Here is a 22,357-nt window from a genome sequence, read left to right on the forward strand (position 1 = left end):
TTATAATCTAGTCTACCGGGACCATATTGCTCGGTGAGCTGCCGTCGCCTTGTCTCCGGGTACGAGAAAGAGAACGGCCCACGGAACTGACGGAAGATTGCGATGGCTTGATAATAATGATAATATTTGTTATACGCTTACTATGAGTCAGGGACTGTACTAAGCACTGGGATGGAAAGAAGCAAATTGGGTTGGATACAGATAATAATAATAATAATGGCGTTTATTAAGCGCTTACTATGTGCAAAGCACTGTTCTAAGCGCTGGGGAGGTTACAAGGTGATCAGGTTGTCCCACGGGGGGCTCACAGCCTTAATTCCCATTTTCCAGATGAGGTAACTGAGGCCCAGGGAAGTTAAGTGACTTGCCCAAAGTCACACAGCTGACAATTGGCAGAGTAGGGATTTGAACCCATGACCTCTGACTCCAAAGCCTGTGCTCTTTCCACTGAGCCATGCTGCTTCTCTAAAAATAATATTTGTTAAGCGCTTACTATGTGCAAAGCACTGTTCTAAGCGCTGGGGAGGTAACAAGGTAATCAGGTTGTCCCACGGGGGGCTCACAGTTTTAATCCCCATTTTACAGATGAGGGAACTGAGGCCCACAGAAGTTAAGTGACTTGCCCAAAGTCACACGGCTGATCGTTGGCGGAGCCGGGATCTGAACCCATGACCTCTGACTCCAAAGCCCGGGCTCTTTCCTCTGAGCCATGCTGCTTCTCAGATGAAAAGCAGTGTGGTTTAGTGGCAAGAGCCTGGACTTGAGAGTCAGAGGTCGGGGGTTCTAATCCCGGCTCCGCCACCTGTCTGCTGTGTGACTTTGGGGAAGTCACTTAGCTTCTCTGTGCCTCAGTTACATCATCTGGAAAATGGGGATTAAGACTGTGAGCCCCACGTGGGACAATCCGCTTACGTTGTATCTACACCAGCACTTAGAACAGAGCTTGGCACATAGGAAGCGCTTAAAAAAATACCATAATAATAATAATAATTATTATTATTATACAGTCCCTGTCACAGATGGAACTCACAGTCAATTCCCATTTGACCGATGTGGTCACTGGGGCACAGAGAGGTTAAGTGACTTGCCCAAGGTCACATAGCAGACAAGTGGCGGAGCTGGAATTAGAACCTAGGTCCTTCGGACTCGCAGGCCCAAGCTGTAACCACAAGGCCACGATGCTTCTCTATAATAATTAGGGTATTTATTCAGCACTTACTATGTCAGAAACTGCACTAAGCGCTGGGGTGGACACAGGGAAATTGAGTTGGACACAGTCCCTGTCCCACATGGGGCTCACAGTCTTAATCCCCATTTTCCAGATGATGGAACTGAGGCCCAGAGCAGTGAAGTGACTTGTCCAAGGTCACACTGCAGACAAGTTACTTCCCTCCTCAAAAATCTCCAGTGGCTACCAGTCAACCTAAGCTTCAGGCAAAAACTCCTCACCCTGGGCTTCAAGGCTGTCCATCCCCTCGCCCCCTCCTACCTCACCTCCCTTCTCTCCTTCTCCAGCCCAACCTGCACCCTCCGCTCCTCGGCCGCTAACCTCATCACAGTACCTCGTTCTCTCCTGTCCCGCCGTCGACCCCCGGCCCACGTCCTCCCCCCGGGCCTGGAATGCCCTCCCTCTGCCCATCCGCCAAGCTAGCTCTCTTCCTCCCTTCAAAGCCCTACTGAGAGCTCACCTCCTCCAGGAGGCCTTCCCAGACTGAGCCCCCTCCTTCCTCTCCCCCTCCTCATCCCCCTCCCCCTCCCCACAGCACCTGTATATATGTTTGTACAGATTTATTACTCTATTTATTTTACTTGTACGTATTTACTATTCTATTTATTTTATTTTGTTAATATGTTTCGTTTTGTTGCCTGTCTCCCCCTTCTAGACTGTGAGCCCGTTGTTGGGTAGGGACTGTCTCTGTATGTTGCCAACTTGTACTTCCCAAGCACTTAGTACAGTGCTCTGCACACAGTAAGCGCTCAATAAATATGATTGAATGAATGAAGTGGCGGAGCTGGGATTAGAACTCAGGTCCTTTGGACTTCCAGGCCAAAGCTCTTGATCAAAGATGGTCCTACCCGGAGCCCAAAAACATGTCCTCTTACTAATCTAAATACTCCCCTTTTTAATCTTTTCTGGTTATTCCTTCCCTATCTGTTTATCGTCTCTGATTCTGGGGCCAAAGACCACGTCTGAATCACTGACTTTATATTCTCCCCCTCTAGACCGAAAGCTCGTCGTGGGTAGGGAGCACGTCTGCTAATTCTGCTGTATTGTGCTCTCCCAAGCGCTCAGTACAGTGCTCTGTACGTAGTAAGCGCTCAATAAAAACCATTGATTGATTGATTACGTGCTTGGCACAGGGCTTCTTGCACTGAAAGCGCTTAGTAAAAGTCGTTACTACTAAAAACATTTTGGAAAAGGCTCATGCTCACAACAATTGCGGCTTGAAAATTTTCCTTACATCCAACCCCAAGACATGTAAACTGGTATTTTTTTTTACATCTGGGGTTAGGACTGGTGCCCCCTCTCAGCATCATTAAAGGAGAACTGATGAATTATGCACCATGATGGAAATCGATTAGTCTTGCATTAGTCCAGCAGAAGATGTACTTAATCCCCAAAGAATTGTTTCCTATAATCCGCTGAAATGTAAACCATGAAATCTGACATCTTCCTGAAACTACAGTGGTGGCAAGATGGAGACCATGACTTGAAGGTTCTTCCAAAAAAATGGAAAAAGCACAACCACCCACAAATGGGAAAAAGGTTTGCTTTCTAAAGCTAGCAACAAATCTCTTCCAAGCTCTCCTCCTTCCCCGAGAACGCGCTCTTTTGAGCGTACTGAGGAAACTAATTCCCAAGAAAGGAGACTAAGAAAGAGGGAAAGGGGAAAGTGGCAGGAGACTGAACATTTTTCTGAGATTGTTTTGGACTGCATGATTCCCCAGCTTAATGGATTCTACTGTTTTCCACCCACTATGTTAGGAAGCATTTCCCTCCATTTACTTCAAATTAATTCATTCACTTGTTCATTTAATCACATTTATTGTTTACTGGGAGCAGAGCACTGTACTAAGTATTTGGGAGAGTATAACAACAATAAATGGACACTTTTCTATCGACTTCAAACTTCAATCGGTACCCCCTCATCTTGATGGGAGAGGATTTGGGGATCCACCAGAATTTTGTCCATAAATCATATCCTCTTTCAGTCTTCATCTTTACAGTCTATACTCAGACTGAAGCTGCTCTATTATTATCATTACTATATATTTTAAGTGCTTACTCTGTGCCAAGCACTGTTCAAGTGCTGGAGTAGATAGAAGTGAATCGAGTTATTCAGAGAAGCAGCGTGGCCTAGTGGATAAGGCACGGTCCTGGGACTCAGAAGGATCTGGGTTCTAATCCCAGCTCTGCCATTTGTCTGTTGTGTGACCTTGGGCAAGTCACTTCCTTTCTCTGTGCCTCAGTTCCCTCGTCGGTCAAATAGGGATTAAGACTGTGAGCCCCACTTGGGAAAGGGACTGCCCCGATTTGCCTGCATCCACCCCAGTGCTTAGTATAGTGCCCGGCAAATAGTAAGCACTTAACAAATACCACAGTTATTATTATTACTACTATTAGGTTGGACTCAGGTTCTTGTCTCCACATTTTGAGGGGTGGGGAGAATTTACAGTCTAAATTCAGGGAAAATACTATTTAATCCCCATTTTTGAGGAAATTGAGGCACAAAGAAGTGATTTTTCCTACTGACCACCACACTGCCCATCTTCAAAAGCCTCCTAAAATCATATCTTCCCCAAGAGGCCTTCCATGATTAAGACCGGCTGTGTACACCTTCAACACTTAGGGCACATATCCTCATACTCTACTATTTCCCCTACCTGTTATTTATTTTAATGTCTGTCTGCCTCTGTATTATTATTATTACTATTATTATCATGGCATTTGTTAAGCGCTTACTACGTGTTAAGCACTGTCCTAAGTGTTGGGTTAGATACAAGTTAATCAGGTTGGACACAGTCTTTGTCCTGCTTGGGGCTCACAGTCTTAATCCCCATTTTGCAGATGAGGTAAGAGAGGCCCAGAGACTTGCCCAAGCAAGGTCTCACAGCAGACATCTGGCAGGATTAGAACCCAGGTCCTTCTAACTCCCAGGCCTGTGCTCTATTCATATATTCATTCAGTCATATTTATTGAGCGCTTACTGTGTGCAGAGCATTGTACTAAGTGCTTGGAAAGTACAATTCGGCAACAAATGGAGACAATCCCCACCCAACAACAGTCTCTATCCACTAAGCCATGCTGCTACTGTAGCAAGTAAGCTCCTCGTGGGTAGCAACATTGTCTACCAATTCTCCCAAACTTTGCCAAGTGCTCTGCACAAAGTAGGGGCACAATAAATACCGTGATTGACTGAAGTAAGACAACAGACCTGCAAGTACTGTAGAAATTTGAAGGGGGTAGTTTCCAAGACAATGGACCGTCATCCGCCCTGGCTTTTAATTCTTTCTAGGCCCCAGACCCAATCTCCCTCCCCCTACCCTATCTGATAAAATGGAGCAGACATGCCTATTTTAATACAGCAATTTGCCAGAGTCCCATTACATCATTTTCTTAATGATATTTGGTAAGTGCATACAACTGTCAAACACTGTTCCAAGCGCTTGGGTAGGTACAAGTTAATCAGGTTGGACAGGGACTCCGTTGAGGAAACCGAGGGCCAGAGAAGTGAAGTGACTTGCCCAGGGTCACACAGCAAGCCATTGGCAGAGCTGGGATTAGAACTCAGGTCCCAGGCCGATCAAATGAATCAGATCCCATCTGCAAGAACCAATCGGAGGATCGTAAATCAACCCTTCGGATTGGGTGGGTGGGGGTGATCGGATAGGACTTCCCAGGTACATCATGATCCAATCAAACACAATTTAGGCGATAAGCACCCCCCTTGATCCAGACTGAAGGAGTCTCTGCTCCCTACAAATCACCTGATTGAACACCAGACCCTAGGTGACGTGGAATCATCAGAATTTTCAAATATTAAAAAGAGCTTATTACATCAATAGCACTTTAATAGCGGCTCAATAAAAAGTTTGACTTTCATACTGAAAGGCAAACTTTCTCACCGAAAAAAATCATGAAAGATCGATTCGGTCTTTCAGGAGGCCTCAAAAACTGTCACAGGAAATAAGGTACATTCCCTCAAAGTCAATTTTCCAAAATTACCCAAAAAGGAAAGGTTCCCTTACTTTAACTTCCACAGTCTTTCCTCCATGTTCAATATGTCTCTCCAGGTATTTAGAAGACAGCAGATCACTGCAAAGGCAGAAAATAATTGGTGAGTGGAAGCTAGGCTGGAAAACTGCCAAGTCTGAATTTACGAAGCAAAGCTCTCCCCGTTCTGTTTAAGAAATTACAACAATTCCTACAGAAAAAGTCCATGGTTTAATATATATACATTCAACCTTAAATAGTGGATGTTTAGGACTAGACCATTTAAGACTGCTACTGGAAGGAAAGTTTTTGATTTTCGCATCACTCATTTTTCACAGTTGTTTTCTCTTTTTGCTTTTGTTTTGGACTTAACTAACCATTCAATCTTTTAAGCCACAGTCTAATTGCAAGCCTAGAAGGTAATTGCCCTAGAAGATCCAGGGGATCAATTAATAGGCATTTACTGTGTGCAGAATGCTGTACTGAGCACATGGGAGAGTACAAACCGGTTGGAAACCCCCATTTTGCAGATGAGGAAACTGAAGCCCAGAGAACAATAATAACAATAATTAAGGTATTAAGTACTTACTATGTGCCAAGCACTGTTCTAAGCACTGGGGTAGATACAAGATAATCAGGATGTCCCATGTGGGTGGGGCTCAGTCTTAATCCCCATTTTACAGATGAGGTAACTGAGGCATAGAGAAGTTAAGTGGCTTACCTGAGGTCACACAGCTGACAAGTGGCAGAGCAGGGATTAGAACCCGGGGCCTCTGACTCGCAGGCCCAGGATCTTTCTGGGCCGCCCTGCTTCTCACCATTAGACTCACCATAAAGTAAGTTACATTAATGCACGTTCAAACTGTATAAATCAGTATTTTGAACACCACCTGTTGGAAGGTTCCATGTTGTTTGGGTCCTTGCCACAAAAAGGCTATTGCCCCCTGCTCTAGAAGCAACTACAATAAAATTCCTTCATACCAAAATCTCTACGAAGCAATTTTTTTCTTAATTACAGCAATTCAATACAACTGGGTAATTTAACGCATTTTTAAATACCCACCAGTCAGCCATTTAGCCAAGTTTCTCCAAACTGGTCAATTGATTGATATTTATTGAGTGCTTACAGTGTGTAAAGCACTGTACTATACACTTAAGAGAGTTCGATAGAATAGATAGTGCGATACCTGCTCATGATATAATCCAGCCGGGGAGATAGATGTGAAAATAAATCACAAGTAGAGGATGATGCTGGGTAGAAGGATATGGGCAAGAGTGCTTTGAGGGCTGGAAAGATGACCAGGTATCGACTCAAGTGCAGAGGGAGGGAAAAGAAGATGGGGAGTTGAGAGAGTAGACCGGGAAGGCTTCCTGGAGGAGATACCATTTTTGTAGGGCTTTGAGGATGGAGAAAGTGGTGGTCTGTCGGTTATGAAGTGAGAGTTCCTCATGGAAAGAAGGATGTGAGTTTCTGTTTGATGCAGAGCTGGTTTGACAACTACTGGAGACTTTTGAGGAGACCGGAGGGTTTTTTTTAGAAAAATGATATGGGCAACAGTGGGGAGAGGCTGGAGGCAGGGAGGTCAGTGAGGAGGCAGTTGGCAAGACGGAATCCGTGGTATGGATGAGCGAGGTAGCAGTTTGGATCCAAGTGGAGCTATCCTGAAATATCTGGAGGAGTTACAAGATTGCAGAGGAGAAGAGGGGTCAGGGCTGGAGATGTGGATTTGGGAGTTATCGGCAGAGAGGTGGTAGTTGAAGCCGTGGAAACGGATGAGATCCCCAAGACAGTGGGTGGAGATGGAGAATCGAAGGGGACCCGGATCTGAAACTCGAGGGCTCCCAGAGGTGGGAGGAGCCGGCGAAAAGGAGCGAGAAGGAATGGGCGGTGAGGTGTGAGGAGACCCAACAGCGGAGCGGTGAGATCAAGGTTTGATCCTATTTCCAAGAGAAGGGGGTGGTCCACATTGTCAAAAGCTGATGAGAAGTCGAGGAGAATTCAGATGGAGTAGAGTCTATAAGATTGACCAAGAAGGAGGTCATTGGTGACGTTGGAGAGAATAGTTTCAGTGGAATAAAGGGGGGCAGAAGCCGGATTAGAGGGGCTCTAGGAAAGAGCTGGAGAAGAGGAAGAGGAGGAAGGTGAGAAGCAGCATGGTCTTGTGGAAAAAGCCCGCGCTTGGGAGTCAGAAGGACCTGGGTTCTAGTCCCGGCTCCGCCGCTTGTTTACTGTGTGAACTTGGGCAAGTCACTTCAATTCTCTGGGCCTCAGTCATCTCATCTGCAAAATGTGGATTAAGATTTGTGAGCCCCAGGCGGGACAAGGGCAGTGTCCAACTTGATTACCTTGTATCTATCCCAGTGCTTAGAACAGTGCCTGGTACACAGTAAGTGCTTAACAAATATAAAGAAAAAGGTCGGTGTTGACAACTCGCTCAAGGAGCTTGGAGAGGAACGGTAGGAGGGAGATGGGGTGATAACTGGAAGGGTCAAAGGTGTTTTGGGGTTTTTTTTTTTAGGACAGAAGATAGGATAGAGTGGTCCCTAAAATAATAACAGCAAAGTAAATGAAAACTTAATGATGAGACAGAACAAGTAGAAAAAAATCCATCATTAGGCATAAACTGTGATTTGAAACGTCTATCTCATTGTGGGGAGGGAATGTATCCACCAACTATTACGTTCTTATAGTGTACTCTCCGAGGCACTTAGTACTGTAAGTGCTCAAAAAATACAATTGATATAATTATTCCAGTTTTGGTCCTACCCATCTGTGATGACTCTGCCCTTTGCTGTGTACCCCTTAATCCCTTTGATACGCACCCCAACCCCCATGTAAATAACCCCATAATCTCCTACTTCCAATCAGTCAGTTAATTGCATTTACTGAGTGCTTACAGTGTGCAGAAGACTGTAGTAAGCGCTTGGGAGAGTACAATATAATAATAAACACATTCCCTGTTCCCTATCTGTAATTTATTTCAATATCTGTCTTCCTCCTTACACTGTGCATTTGTGTGCAAGGATCACATCCACCAACCCTGCTGTATATTATACTTTCTCAAGTTCTTAGTTCAGTGCTCTGCACACAGTAAGTGCTCAGAAAATTTCACTCACTGATTGATGATTGATTACCATTAAGTGCTTATTCTGCCGAAGCCTGAGTCGGAGAAGCAACATGCCTTGGTGGATAGAGCACAGGCCTGGGAGTTTGAAGGACCTGGGTCCTAATCCCGGCTCTGCCACGTGTCTGCTGTGTGACCCTGGGCAAGTCACTTCACTTCTCTGGGCCTCAGTCCCTCATCTGTACAATGGGGATAAAGAGTGTGAGCCCCATGTGAGACAGGGACTATGTCCGACCTGATTAACCTACATCTGCCCAGTGCTTAGAACAGTGCTTGGCACATAGTAAGCACTCAACAAGTACCATAATTATCAAAGTCCGACCCAAATCTCACCACGTTTGGGGCTAAGGTGCTCCTTTAGGCTGGACTGTATCAGCAAGAAACCGAAAATCTACTGCGGATGGCAGAGGCTGGAGTTGTTACCAAGGCAACCGCCTCCTGGGTTACATGATGCTGCGATACAGCACTGTCACTACGCTGCAGTCGTTTCAGCCCAAAATAGGTCTTCATGCCTAAAACCTTTTTGTGCGATTCAAAGTGCTCCCACTTTTTCTGCCTACTCATTTGTATTCTGTGCCACAGTATGAACTTATCTGGCAGGTACAAGGAACCACAAATCTCCCTGCACAAACCGCTCTCGGGCTAATCAGTACATGCTCAGATTTTTGATCCTGAGGCCTCATCGGTTTGGGGGTTTTTTTCGTGGTATTTGTTAAGCGCTTACTCTGTGCCAGGCACTGTTCTAAGCGCTGGGGTGGATCTGAGCTAAACGGGTTGGACACAGTTCCTGTCCCACATGGGGCTCACAGTCTTAATTCCCTCTCTGGGTTTCCTTACTTGTAAAATGGGAGTGAAATACCTGTTCTCCCTCTCACCTAGCCTATGAGCCCAGTGAGAGACAGGGACTGTGTCCGACCAGATAATCTGGTGTCTACCCCAGAATTAGCACAGAGCTTGTTACATAGTAAGAGCTTAACCAGTACCCCAAAAGCCAAACAAAAAACATCAGGTCCTACCTCTGTCCTGGAATGCCCTCCCTCCTCACATCCACCAAACTAGCTCTCTTCCCCCCTTCAAAGCCCTACTGAAAGCTCACCTCCTCCAGGAGGCCTTCCCAGACTGAGCCCCCCTTTTCCTCTGCTCCTCCTCCCCTCCCCATCGCTCTGACTCCCTCCCTCTGCTCTATCCCCCTCCCTGCCCCACAGTACTTGGGTATATATGTACGTATTCATTTTTCTATTTATTGTTGGGTAGGGATTGTCTCTACTGTTGCCAAACTGTACTTTCCAAGTGCTTAGTAAAGTGCTCCGCACACAGTAAGCGCTCAATAAATACGACTGAATGAATGAATCAGTTTTCTTCACACTTATCAGCCCATTGTAACTTTTTGTTTCTGCAAAGCGGTTCACAATCCTATGTAATCTTCCTAAAGCCGTATAGTCACTCTTGAATAACTGATTTTTTATGGCATTTGTTAAGTGCTTACAATGTGCCAGGTGCTGTACTAAACGCTGGGGTAGCTACAGGCTAATGAAGTTGGACCCAGTCTCTCTGCCCCACATGGGGCTCACAGTCTTAATTCCCATCTTCCCGATGAAGTAACTGAGGCCCAGAGAAGTGAAGTGACTTGCCCAGGGTCACATAGGAGACACGGGGCAGAACCGAGATTAGAACCCAGGTCCTCTGACTCCCAGGTTCTCGATCTTTTTACTAGGCATGTTGATTCTGGACACAAGTGGATTTCCCCTCACTCCCACCCCAACAGGGGCCAAATTCAGCCCGAAAGCAGAAGGAGGGGGGAAGGGCTCTAAGCACCTTCCCTTCTCCTGTTTCTACAGGACTGTGAGGATGCAGCTCTTTTCTGGGTCTGCGGGAACCCAGGCTGATTATTTCTGCAGGCATGGACATATGGACCAGAGGAATGGGTCTGATTTATCCCTGAATCAGAAGGAGGAAAGAAGAGTAGGAAAAGGAGGAGGAAGAGGATAAGGAGGAAGAAGAAGAGGACAAACAAATGGAGGAGGAGGATGAGAAGGAGGACAAGGAGGAGGAAGAGGATGAATGTCTGTTTAGTCTTGTATTGTCCTCTCCCAAGCTCTGAGTACAATGCTTTGCAGTCAGTAAGCGCTCAATAAATGCAACTGACTGACCAACTGACTATTTGACAAAATGAAAAACGGAATTAGCACAATATAACATAAGCCCCGAGTAGTCATCCCCACCCCTACCCAATACTTACTGGTTTAAGGTCACGTCGAGAATGAAGGAAGATCCGAAAGCATCCACTTGGAAGCTGGCCCGGTCGATATGTATAGACTGAAATGTTAAGAAGATGAGAGACAATTATTAAGCAATCCCAATAAAATGCTATTTCAGCTGCTAAACAGTTGAACTATCGGGTCCTAGTTTCTTGTGAGAAAAAGTAATCACCTTTAGACTTCACTGTACAATGGATTAATGGCAGGGCATTTTTAGATCCTGTGAGGAATCCTTTCTTCCTTAAACCACCAACCTAAAAAGATCTTAAGACTTCCCCCTCCCTCCTTTCAGACCCTTCTCTGTTCCTCCCTCTATGTCTAACTGTGGTATTTATTAAGCACTTACTTTGTGCAACACACTGAACCAAGCAGTGGGGTGAATACAAGCAAATTGTGTTGGACAAAGTCCCTCTCCCACATGGGGCTCAGAGTCTTAATCCCCATTTTACAGTTTAGGGAACAGGCACAGAGAAGTGAAGTGACTTGCCCAAGGTCACACAGCAGACAAGTGGTGGAACCAGGATGGGAACCCAGGACCTTTTGACCTCCGGGCCTCTGCTCCTCGAGGTCACACTTCTTCCCTAGAGAAGCCTGGGGCAAAGAGTACAGAGTCAGAGGACCTGGGTTCCAATCCCAGCTCTGCCACCTGACGGCTGTGTGACCTTGGGCAAATCGCTTCACTTCTCTGGGCCTCAATTATCTCATCTGTAAAAAAATGGGGGTTAAGACTGTGAGCCCAATGTGGGACAGGGATTGTTTGCAGCCTGATGAACTGGTATCTACTTCAGTGCATAGAATAGTGCTTGGCACATAGTAAATACTTAACAAGTACTATAATTACACAGTAAGTACTTAACCAAGACCGCTGCTATTATTACTAGATCCAATTCTTCAGTTGGCATTAATTCTGCCGCTAATGTTCTCATCCAGATGGCGAGGTCCCCAGGGGGTCAGTGGCCCCGTTTCTTGACAGCTTTGGACCCCATGAAATTGTAAATTCCCTTCCCTTCAGGGCACTGGACTGAAACAGTAATGAGCCTTTTGCTTAAACGTTAACTCCGCATTACATAGATTCGAGGGAGAGGAGGAAAAATTCTAGAAAAATAGCAGTTTCTCCATCAAAAGCACCCGGACCTAATCACCTAAATCACCCTCCAGAATGTGAGGTCACTGTGGGAAGGGAGTGTGTCTGTTTATTGTTCTATTGTACTCTCCCGAGCGCTTAGTACAGCGTTCTGCACACAGTAAGTGCTCAGTAAATACGACTGACTCACTGGATGGTTGACAATGCCAGCGGCCAAACCACAATTGATTGAGAAGTTGGGTTTGCGGGGTCCGAATCAGGGGAAGAGTTAAATAGGAGGGAATAAAAAAGCCCAAGATTTTCTTGGTGGCTAACAAACCCAGAGGGCCAAGGAGAGTGGCAGCTTGCCCCCAAATGATAGGAGGCAATCAGAGGAGTTTGTTGACTTTAATCAAAAGCTTTGGGAAATCTAGAAGACTAAGAAACAGCTATGAAAACAACAGCAGTTGCCCGTGGCCTAGTGATTACAGCCTGGGCATCAGAAGGACCTGAGTTCTAATCCCAGCTTTGCCACTTGTCTGCTTGGGCAAGCCACTTAACTTCTCTGGGCCTCAGGTACCTCATCCGGAAAATGGGGATTAAGACTGTGAACCCCATGTGAAACAGGGATTGCGTCCAGCCTGATTTGCTTGTATTCACCCCAGCGCTTAGTAAAGTGCCTGGCATGTAGTAAAAGCTTAACAAATACTACTATTATCATCATCAAATATCATAAAAAACTGCAAGTTTGGCAGGGAACTATATTTATGGTGCTCAGTGTGAACTTAGTATCAGTGACACATAACATTTTTCAGCTCCATCCACCCTAAAATATTCTCACCATCTTTAAATACGGAGGCCAGTGGCAAAGATCATTCATAATTGGAAAACAACCATGAAAATGTTTGGGATTTGAAGTGAACAAAATCATTTCAAATGTTTAATTTGCTCTTCAGATCAAGTTTCATTTAGACCGGTGGACAGTATCTGTGATTGAAAAATGAGATATCCAACTCTATTTGCTGGAGGCATTTCTTATTTCACTTCCTTGTTATCAGTTTCTATTTCTCCCCATGCCTTCGGGGCCCAGCAAAACTCCATCCCATGTACATAACAATAATAATATTGCTAAGCACTTATTATGTGTCAAGCACTGTTCAAAGGGCTGGGGTAGACACAAGGTAATCAGGTTGGACACAGTCCCTGTCCCACAAGGGGCTCACAGTCTTAATCCCCATTTTACAGATAAGGTGACTGAGGCCCAGATAAATGAAATGACTTGCCCAAGGTCATGCAGCAGACAAGTGGCAGAGCCAGAATTAAAACCCAGGTCCTTCTGATTCCCAGAGCCGGGCTCTATCCACTAGGCCATGCTGCTTCCCCCATTTTATGATGATAAAATGCCGTCTTCCCTGACCCTCTGTCCTGTTAACTTTTGCTTAATGTTACAAAGTGCTGGGAAAGCTCTGCCAATCCAAGGCAAATTGGCAATTTAGAAATTAATTTAAATTATTTACACTTCTCTACTGCACCCAACAGAATCATTAGCCAGTTCCATAAACATTCTTCTGCCTGCTTTCCTTCCGGGGTAGCTCAGTTAAAAGGAGAGCAAGATACTTCTCCCCAAAGGCCTGATGTGACAGAAATCTTTATTTCATTTCAAGAGGCGTTGAAGGGCCCTCAAACTCATCTTCTGTGGCTCATGGGGGTTGAAAAAAAAAATCACCATTCTGAGAACTGGAAGCCATGTATAATTCTCATTCCACACAACTGACAAGTCAGGTGATGTCCGTCGGCCAAGATCAGATGGGCCTTCTGGAACTCTGCTGTCAACTGTTGTCAAGGACCTGGGTTCTAATCCCGACCCCGTCACCTGTCTGCTGTGTGACCTTGGGCAAGATACTTCACTTCTCTGGGCCTCAGTTACCTCACCTGTAAAATGGGGATTGAGACTGTGAGCCCCAAGTGGGACAGGGACTGTGTCCAACCCAATTTGCTTGTATCCACCCCAGCGCTTAGTACAGTGCCTGGCGTGGAGTAAGCACTTACTAAAATATCATCGTAATTATTATTATTACTATTATTAGACTGGATGTGAGAGTGGAATGACAGTGAGGAGTTGAGGATACCAAGAGTGCAGACTTCAGTCACAGGAAGGAGGGAAAGAAGGAAGATTCATTTAATTTGGGGCAAATGAGTCTGAAGTGCCAGTGGACTATTAATTATGGCACTTTTTAAGTTCTTCCTATTTACCTAAGATCTATGCTAGGGTAGATATAGATAATCAAATCAGAAATAGTAGAGTGAGAAAGGAACCCCACTGCACCTGTATGTCTGTACAGATTTATTGCTCTATTTTCCTTGTACATATTTACTATTCTATTTATTTTGTTAATGATGTGCATCTAGCTTTACTTCTGTTTGTTCTGACGATTTGACACCTGTCCACATGTTTTGTTTTGTTGTCTGCCTCCCCCTTCTAGACTGTGAGCCCATTGTTGGGTAGGGACTGTCTCTATATGTTGCCAACTTGTACTTCCCAAGCGCTTAGTCCAGTGCTCTGCACATAGTAAGTGCTCAATAAATACGATTGAATGAATGAATCAAGAACAGAGCCTTGTAAACACACCCTAAATTGAAAACTCAGGGAAGCAGCATGGCTTAGTGGATAGAGGACACGCCCGGGAGTCAAAAGGTTTTGATTTCTAATTCCAGCTCTACCACTTGTCTACTGTGTGATCCTGGGCAAGTCACTTAAGTTCTCTGTGCCTCAGGTATCTCATCTGTAAAATGGGGATTAAGATTGGGAGCCTCTAGTGGGACTTGGTCTGTGTCTAACCTGAGAAGCTTGTGAGTAGCTGAGAGGGAGAGAGAAGAGAGAGCACAGTTGTTTTTGCCAGTCCACAATAGTACAGTTGTCCTGCAGGTCAAAGACACTGTGTTAAACAGTGATACTGCGTCCATGAGCGTGGCTGTCTTTGACAGAGTCTTTGTCCCACTTTGGCCGTGAAAATACAGAAGGGAACTGTCTGAAGGATGACCACAAAATAACAGTAACAGTAATAACAACAATAGTGGTATTTGTTAAGCGCTTACTATGTGCCAGGCACTGTACTAAGTAATGGGGTTGATATAAGCAAATTAGGTTGGATACAGTCCCTGTCCCACATGAGGCTCACAGTCTTAATCCCTATTTTACAGATGAGGTAACTGAGGCCCTGAGAAGTGACCTGCCCAAGGTCACATCAAACTAGTGGTGGAGCCGGAATTAGAAACCAGATCCTTTTCACTCCCAGGCATGCGCTCTCTCTACTAAGCCAGGCTGCTTCTATGTGATGAATGATGACATAAGAGTTTGGCTTTTTTACCATTCCCCTTCCCGCAAAATCTCACGGCACAGATTTTGTGACTAGTTCTTCTTTTGGGAGACCAATCAATCAACTGTAATTATTGAGCACTAGCTGTGTGCAGAGCACTGTATTAAGCACTTGGTAAATTAGAATATAAAAGAGAGTTGGTAGAAATGTTCCTTTATTTTAAAGAAGACAAAACAAAATGGTATTTGTTGAACCCTGGGTGCCAGGCACTGTACTGAGCACTGGGGTAGATATGAGCTAATCAAGTTGGACACAGTACTTGTCCCACGTGAGGGGCAAAGTCTTAATCCCCATTTTACAGAGACGGTACAGAAAGTGACTTGCCCAAGGATATACAGCAGACAAGTGGCAGAACCACCATTAGAACCCAGGTCCTTCCCTTCCCACAGGAGCTTACAGTCTAGCTGCAGCGTGGCATAGTGAGAAGCAGCATAGCGTACCAGATTGAGCACGGGCCTGAGATTCAGAAGGTCACGGGTTCTAGTTACGGCTCACTTGTGTGGCCTTGGACAAGTCACTTAGCTTCTCGGTGTCTCAGTTACCTCATCTGTAAAATGGGGGTTGAGACTGTGAGCCCCACATGGGACAGGGACTGTGCCCAACCTGCTTTGCTTGTATCCACCCCCGCGCTTAGTACAGTGTCTGCCACGAAGTAAGCACCTAACAAGTACCATCATCATCATTATTATAGCCTGGAAAGCAAAATAGGATTGAAGATGCAGAAACGCCCATACTTGCTGCCAACTTTGGCAGAAACCCATTCAAGGAACAATGGACCGAATGACCAATTTTATCCTCTATCAAGTACTTAAGGCATCAGAGGCTCCATCGCCTCACCCATTAACTGTCCGTTCTGACAACATATAGGAAGCACTTAATTTTAAGGCCAGATCAGTACTGCGCTTGTGTAGGTTTTAAAGGCCAGAAATCAATTCTGAAGAGCCTTGCTATCCTGCTGCACAAAATGATAGATTGCAAGATCTGAGGTAGCCCTCAAAGAAACGCGAGCCGGGCTGCAGAAAAATAACGCTTGTATGGTGAGATTCAATATTTTCTCCCACTGAGCATTTGGAAGCTCTAACAAAGCAGTTCACACCAGTTCCGTTTCAATACGTGTTTTCATTACGCGATTTGCATATGCCACAGTGGAATAATTAGTGAATTATCTCCCCTCAGAACAAGTCTCTTCTGGGTATTTTAGGGGCAACAAATTGATGCAATTCAGTGAAGAAGAAACATTTGGTATGAATGCACGTGTCATGAATGCACGGTGAGATGTCGCTACCCTTTCTAGTCTCTAGCCTCTCAATCGATCCATCGGGGGGTATTTATTGAGAGCTGAGTAGGGGTACTAGTCCAAGTTACCAAGTACTAAGCACTTGGTAGAATACAATACGATAGAATTCATTCATTCAATCGTATTTATTGAGCACTTACTGTGTGCAGAGCACTGTACTAAGCGCTTGGGAAGTACAAGTTGGCAACAGATAGAGATGGTCCCTCCCCAACAACGGGCTCAAGGTCTAGAAGAGGGAGAGACAACAAAACATTAACAAAATAAAATAAATGGAATAGTAAATATTTACAAGTACAATAGAGTAATAAATCTATACAAACATATATACAGGTGCTGCGGGGAGGGGAAGGAGGTAGGGCAGCGGGGATGGGGAAGGGGAGAGGACTCAGTCTGGGAAGGCCTAACAAGAATTGACAAACAAGTTCTCTGCTCACAAGGAGCTTAGAGTCTAGAGTGGGAGACAGATGTTAAAATAAATTATGGATATGTACATAAGAGCCGTGGGGCTGAGGATGGGTTGAATGTCAAGTGCTTAAAGCCTCTCTTCAAGCTTACTAAATAATCCTACTTGGATTAACTCTCCATCCAAACCGCTACCACGTTAGTACAATCACTCATCCTATCCTGACTGCTCCCTCCCTCTGCCCTACTCCCTTTCCCTCCCAACAGCACTTGCATATATCTGTACATTTTTATTACTCTATTTATTTTATTAATGATGTGTATTTAGCTATAATTCTATTTATTCTGACGGTATTAACATCTTTCTACCTGTTTTGTTTTGTTGTCTGTCTCCCCCTTCTAGACTATGAGTCCGTTGTTGGGTGGGGACTGTCTCTGTGTGTTGCCAATTTGTACTTCCCAAGTGCTTAGTACAGTGCTCTGCACACAGTAAGCGCTCAATAAATACGATTGAATGAATGAAAACCTTTCCCTCTACAGTCCAGCCTGCATACTTCACTCCTCTAATAACAACCTACCCCCTCACTCTCCTCTCTCTCAACATCAACTCCTCCGACAAACTCTCACCTCCGGGACACTTCACTCGGTTGTTCCCCTAGCATCTCAAGCTTAATAGGTCTGAAACGGAGCAGGTCTCCTTAATCTCCTTTCCTCCGTCTAACTTTCCCAGCGCAACTGACCACTCCTCCATCCTTACCGTCTCAGAACCGCAACCACGGACTATTTTCAGTGATTCCTCCCTCTCTTTCAACAGCTAAATTTGGCCGCTAAATCATACATCGTTTTTCCCTCCAGGGCATTTTTGAGATCTGCACTTTACTTGTCATGTCCCAGCTGATCTTCCCTCCTCAAGCCTCTCTGATCTCCATTCCGCACTTCGCTCTGCTCCCTGGATCATTTTTCCAAAATGTCGCTCTACCCAAATCTCCTCTCGCCTCGAAATAATAATACTAATGATGGCATTTAAAGCACTTACTCTGTGCCAAGCATAATACTAAACTTTGGGTTAGAAACACAATCATCAGGGTGGACACAGTCCCTGCCCCATAGGGACAAAGTAGAAAGAGGCGGGATTTAAACCCCATTTAGCGGATGAGGAAACTGGGGCCCAGAGAAGTTAAGAGACTTGCCCAAAGTTACACAGCAGCCAAGTAGCAGAGCCAGCCCGGGTCCTCTGACTCTTAGACCCTGGGTCATTCCACTAGGACTTAGTACTTCTCTAAACCTTCAGAAACCTTCAAAAGTTGCCCATTCCTCTCAGCATCAAAGCAGGAACTCCTCACCTTGGACTTTAAGGCAACCCATTAGCTTTCTCCCTCCTACATATCCACTCTTTTCCACTTCTGCCCAGCTCATAATCACCATTCCTCTCCCAAGCTAATCCCCATCTTGCTTTTATTTCCCCAATCAATGACATTTATTAAGCATTGTGCTAAGCGCTTGGGAGAGAGCAGCAGAACAGAGTTGGTATACACGATCCTTGCCCAAATACCTCTAGGCCGTGAGCTTGTCGTGGGCAGGGAATGTGTCTGTCATATTCATTTATTTATGCATTCATTCCTATTTATTGAGCGCTTACTGTGTGCAGAGCACTGTACTAAGCACTTGGGAGAGGACAATAGAAAATAAAAAGACACATTCCCTTCCCACAATGAGCTTACAGTCTAGAGGGGGAGACAGACATTAATACAAATAAATTACAGACATGTATATAAGTGCTTTAGGGCTGGGAAGGGGGGAGATGAATATAGGGAGCAAGTCAGGATGAAGCAGAAGGGAGAGGGAGAAGAGGAAAGGAGGGCTTAGTCAGGGAAGGCCTCCTGGAGGAGATGTGCTTTCAGTAACGCTTCAAAGCCGGGGAGAGTAATTGTTTGTTGGATTTGAGGAGGGAGGGTGTTCCAGGACAGAGGCAGGATGACGGCGAGAAGTTGGAAGTAAGGCAGATGAGACGGAGGCACAGTGAGAAGGTTAGCAATAGAAAAGCCAAGTATGTGGGCTGGGTTGTAGCAGGAGATTACATTGCTATAGTGTTATATTGTACTCTACCAAGTGCTTAGTACAGTGCTCTGCCCACAGTAAGTGCTCGATAAATCATGGCATAGTGGGTACTGGGAGTTGGAATTGTCATGGGGTCTAATCCCACTTGTCTTCTGTGTGACCCTGGGCAAGTCTCTTCACTTCTCTGGACCTCAGTTTCCTCCTCTGGAAAATTTGGATTGAGACTGGGAGCCTCACGTGGGACAGGGACTATGTCCAAACCCATTTGCTTGGATCCACTCCAACACTTAGTACAGTGCCTGGCACACAGTAAGCACTTAACAAATACTACTACTAATCATAAAAACTGTGGTATTTGCTAAGTGCTTACTACTTATTAAGCACCGTACTAAACGTTGGGGTGGATACAAGTAAATTCAGCTGGACACAGCCCCTGTCCCATGTGGGCTCACAGTTTCAATCCCCATTTTACAGTTGAGGTAATTGAGGCCCTGAAAAGTGAAGTGACTTGCCCAAGGTCACACAGCAGACAAAAGGCAGAGTCAGGATTAGAACCCAGGACCCTGGGGGCTTGGAGAATGCAGGCTGGATAATATTTACAAAAGCTACTCCTTAGAGAAGCAGTGTAACTTAGTGGAAAGAGCAAAGGCTTGGGAGTCAGAGGTCAAGGGTTCTAATCCTGGCTCCGCCACTTGTCTGCTGTGTGACTTTGGGCAAGCCACTTAACTTCTCCGTGCCTCAGTTACCTCCTCTGTAAAATGGGGATTAAGACTGTGAGCCCTATGTGGGACATTCATTCATTCATTCAATCATGTTTATTGAGCGCTTACTGTGTGCAGAGCACTGTACTAAGCGCCATGGACTCTGTCTAACCTGATGACTTTGTATCTACCCCAGTGCTTAGAAGACACAGCAAGAGCTTAACAGATACCATTAAAAAAAGAAAAAGCAAGAGGCTCAGCCCAAACTGAACAAAAGTTACACCTAGCATTTGGAAACAGGCCTGGAGGCAAACGGTTTGTCAAAATGAAAGAGCCGCTGAATCTAACTTTTTCCTCGAAGGAGAAAGTATCACCCGCTAAACCGACCACTTTTTATTTCTACAGCAAAGCTTTCGGGGACCTGGGGTTAGGAACCCCTACTAGGTTAACAGCGGGATATTTGGTTACTCAGTAGCAACGATACGCTTTTTTAAAAATATCTGCCGCATCACTGCTCCACACTCCTGCCAAAGGATGCAGCTCCTGGGAGGAGTTTCTATGCCAGAGAAGCAGTTCTACGGACAGCCACTGAATTCAGAGTTTCCGAATGCGAAGGTCAGCTCGTTGGAGTTCAGGTGTATAGAAAATAAAACAACTAAAATGGTGTCTGTCGACAACTGCCTGTTATCTAGATTTTATTTTATTTATGGCATTTGTTAAGCACTTACTAAGGGGCAGGCACTGTACTAAGCGCTGGGGTGGATACAAGCAAATCAGGTTGGACTCAGTCCATGCCCCACGTGGGACTCCCAACCTTAATCCTCGTTTTACAGAGGAGGTAACTGCGGCACAGAGAAGCGAGGTGTCTTGCCCAAGGTCACACAGCAGACAAATGGCAGAAACAGGATTAAAACCCAGATCCTCCTGACTCCCGAGCCCGTGCTCTATCCACTAGGGTACACTGATTTTGTCACCAAAGTGACTGGCAAGATCGTCACGGTGACAGGAGAGGGGGAAGTGTGGAAACTGGATGTTTTAAGGAGAATATTAGAGATCTGGAATAAGAAGGTACTGAGTCCAAAGGGGAGAAGATGTAGGCCGAGCCAACAGGGCAGATTCCCAGCAGGTGAGGGTGAGTTGGAGATGGCTGAAGTTGGACAGGTTCCTCCTGGGTTTTAGCCAACGGTGCTCTGCAGAGCGAGTGCAGAGGCAGAGGAAGTGGAGTCTGGAGGTGATCCAGGGCTGCGGGCGGGAAGGCGAGATCGATGGATGGACAGGGTTGCAACGGAGCTGAGCTCAGCAGAGGGTAGAGAGGAGGGCGTGGATTCTTGCACCAAAAGAAAGGAGGTTGGGTAGGTGGTCTAAATGGGGCATTATGACCTGGTCAGTCAATCTTATTTATTGAGCGCTCGCTGCGTGCAGAGCACCGTACTAAGCACTTGGGAGAGTACGCTATAACTGTATAACAGACACGTTCCCTGCCCGCAACAAGCTTACCATCTAGAGGGGGAGACAGACATTCATAGAAATAAATAAATTTACAGTTAGGGACATAAGTGCTTTGGGGCTGGGACGGGGGATGAATAAAGGGAGCAAGTCAGGGTGATGCAGAAAGGAGTGGGAGAAGAGGAAATGAGGGCTTAGTCTCTTGGAGAAAATGTGCCTTCAAAAAAGGCTTTCGGGGGGTGGGAGAAGAGTCATTGTCCGTCGGATATGAGGAGGGAGGGTGTTCCGGGTCAGAAGTAGGACACGGGCGAGAGGTCGGTGGCGAGATGGATAAGATCGAGTTTCAGTGAGAAGGTTGGCCTTAGAAGGAGTGAAGTGTGCGGGCTGGGTTGGAATAGGAGAGCAGTGAGGTGAGGTAAGAGGGGGCAAGGGGATTGAGGGCTTTAAAGCCGATGGGGAGGAGTTTCTGTTGGATGCGGAGGTGAAGGGCAACGACTGGAGGCTCTTGAGGAGCGGGGAAACGTGGGATAAGTGGAGGCGGTCAAGATATCAGACAGCTCCGTGTGGCGAAAAAAGGACAGATTTGTGGGGTGAGGGTGGGTGGGTGGGAAGGAGGGCGGGTAAAGCAGCTGAGGATGAAGAGCAGCTGTGGAGCAGGAGATGGGCGGAGTTGAGGGATGAGGAGAAGCAGTAGAGGAAGTGGTCAACAAAGCATCCTTGCGGATTTGTGCGGGGCAGGAAGAGTGAGGAAAAAGCCACCAGAATCTCTCAGGAAATGGGAGGTCGGGCTGGAGAACAGGGGAAGGTGATAGCAACTCCTAAGTGTAGTGGGTGGCAGAGGTGGATGACACCCCTCAAAGGACGAGAAGATGGAGGTGGAACTGGCCAAGAGCAGCACTGGGGAAATGGAAGTGCATTTAATAATAACTGTGGTGAAAGTGTGGCTCAGTGGAAAGAGTCAGAGGACCTGGGTTCTAATCCCAGCTCCGCCACCTGTCTGCCGTGAGACCTTGGGCAAGTCGCTTCACTTCTCTGCCCTCTAGGCTGTCAGCTCGTTGTGGGCAGGGAATGTGTCTGTTATGTTGTTATATTGTCCTCTCCAAAGCGCTTAGGGCTCTGCACACAATAAGTGCTCAATAAATACGATTGACTGTGACTCAGTTCCTCATCTGGAAAATGGGGATTAAGACTGCGAGCCCTATGTGGGACAGGGACTGTATACAACCCAATTATCTTGTATCTACTCCAGCACTTAGCACAGTGCTGGGCACATAATTATAATAATTGCGGTATTTTTTAAAGCGCTTACCATGTGCTGGACTGTGTACTAAGTGCTGATACTAAGTACAAGATAACTAGGTCCCACCTAAGTAGGAGAGAGCACAGGTACTGAATCCCCATTTTGCAGACGAGGG

At 45.8% G+C, this 22,357-nt stretch overlaps 1 protein-coding gene across 2 annotated transcripts in view; it reads right to left on the minus strand.

The window, feature by feature from the left end:
* Positions 1–13,407, minus strand: part of ADAM22 (ADAM metallopeptidase domain 22) — a 98,862-nt gene extending 85,455 nt beyond the window's left edge. For both annotated transcript variants that reach the window (XM_038755539.1, XM_038755538.1), the window contains exons 1-3: positions 13,388–13,407; positions 10,580–10,656; positions 5,251–5,317 (exon numbers count right to left, since the gene is read on the minus strand). In XM_038755539.1, coding sequence (XP_038611467.1) covers positions 5,251–5,317; positions 10,580–10,656; positions 13,388–13,390 — 147 coding nt within the window. In that variant the 5' untranslated portion in view covers positions 13,391–13,407. The remainder of the gene's footprint in view (positions 1–5,250; positions 5,318–10,579; positions 10,657–13,387) is intronic.
* Between the last annotated feature and the right edge of the window lie 8,950 nt (positions 13,408–22,357).

The sequence above is a fragment of the Tachyglossus aculeatus genome, chromosome 13 (assembly GCF_015852505.1).
Source record: "Tachyglossus aculeatus isolate mTacAcu1 chromosome 13, mTacAcu1.pri, whole genome shotgun sequence".
In the NCBI taxonomy this organism is placed as follows: Eukaryota; Metazoa; Chordata; class Mammalia; order Monotremata; family Tachyglossidae; genus Tachyglossus; species Tachyglossus aculeatus.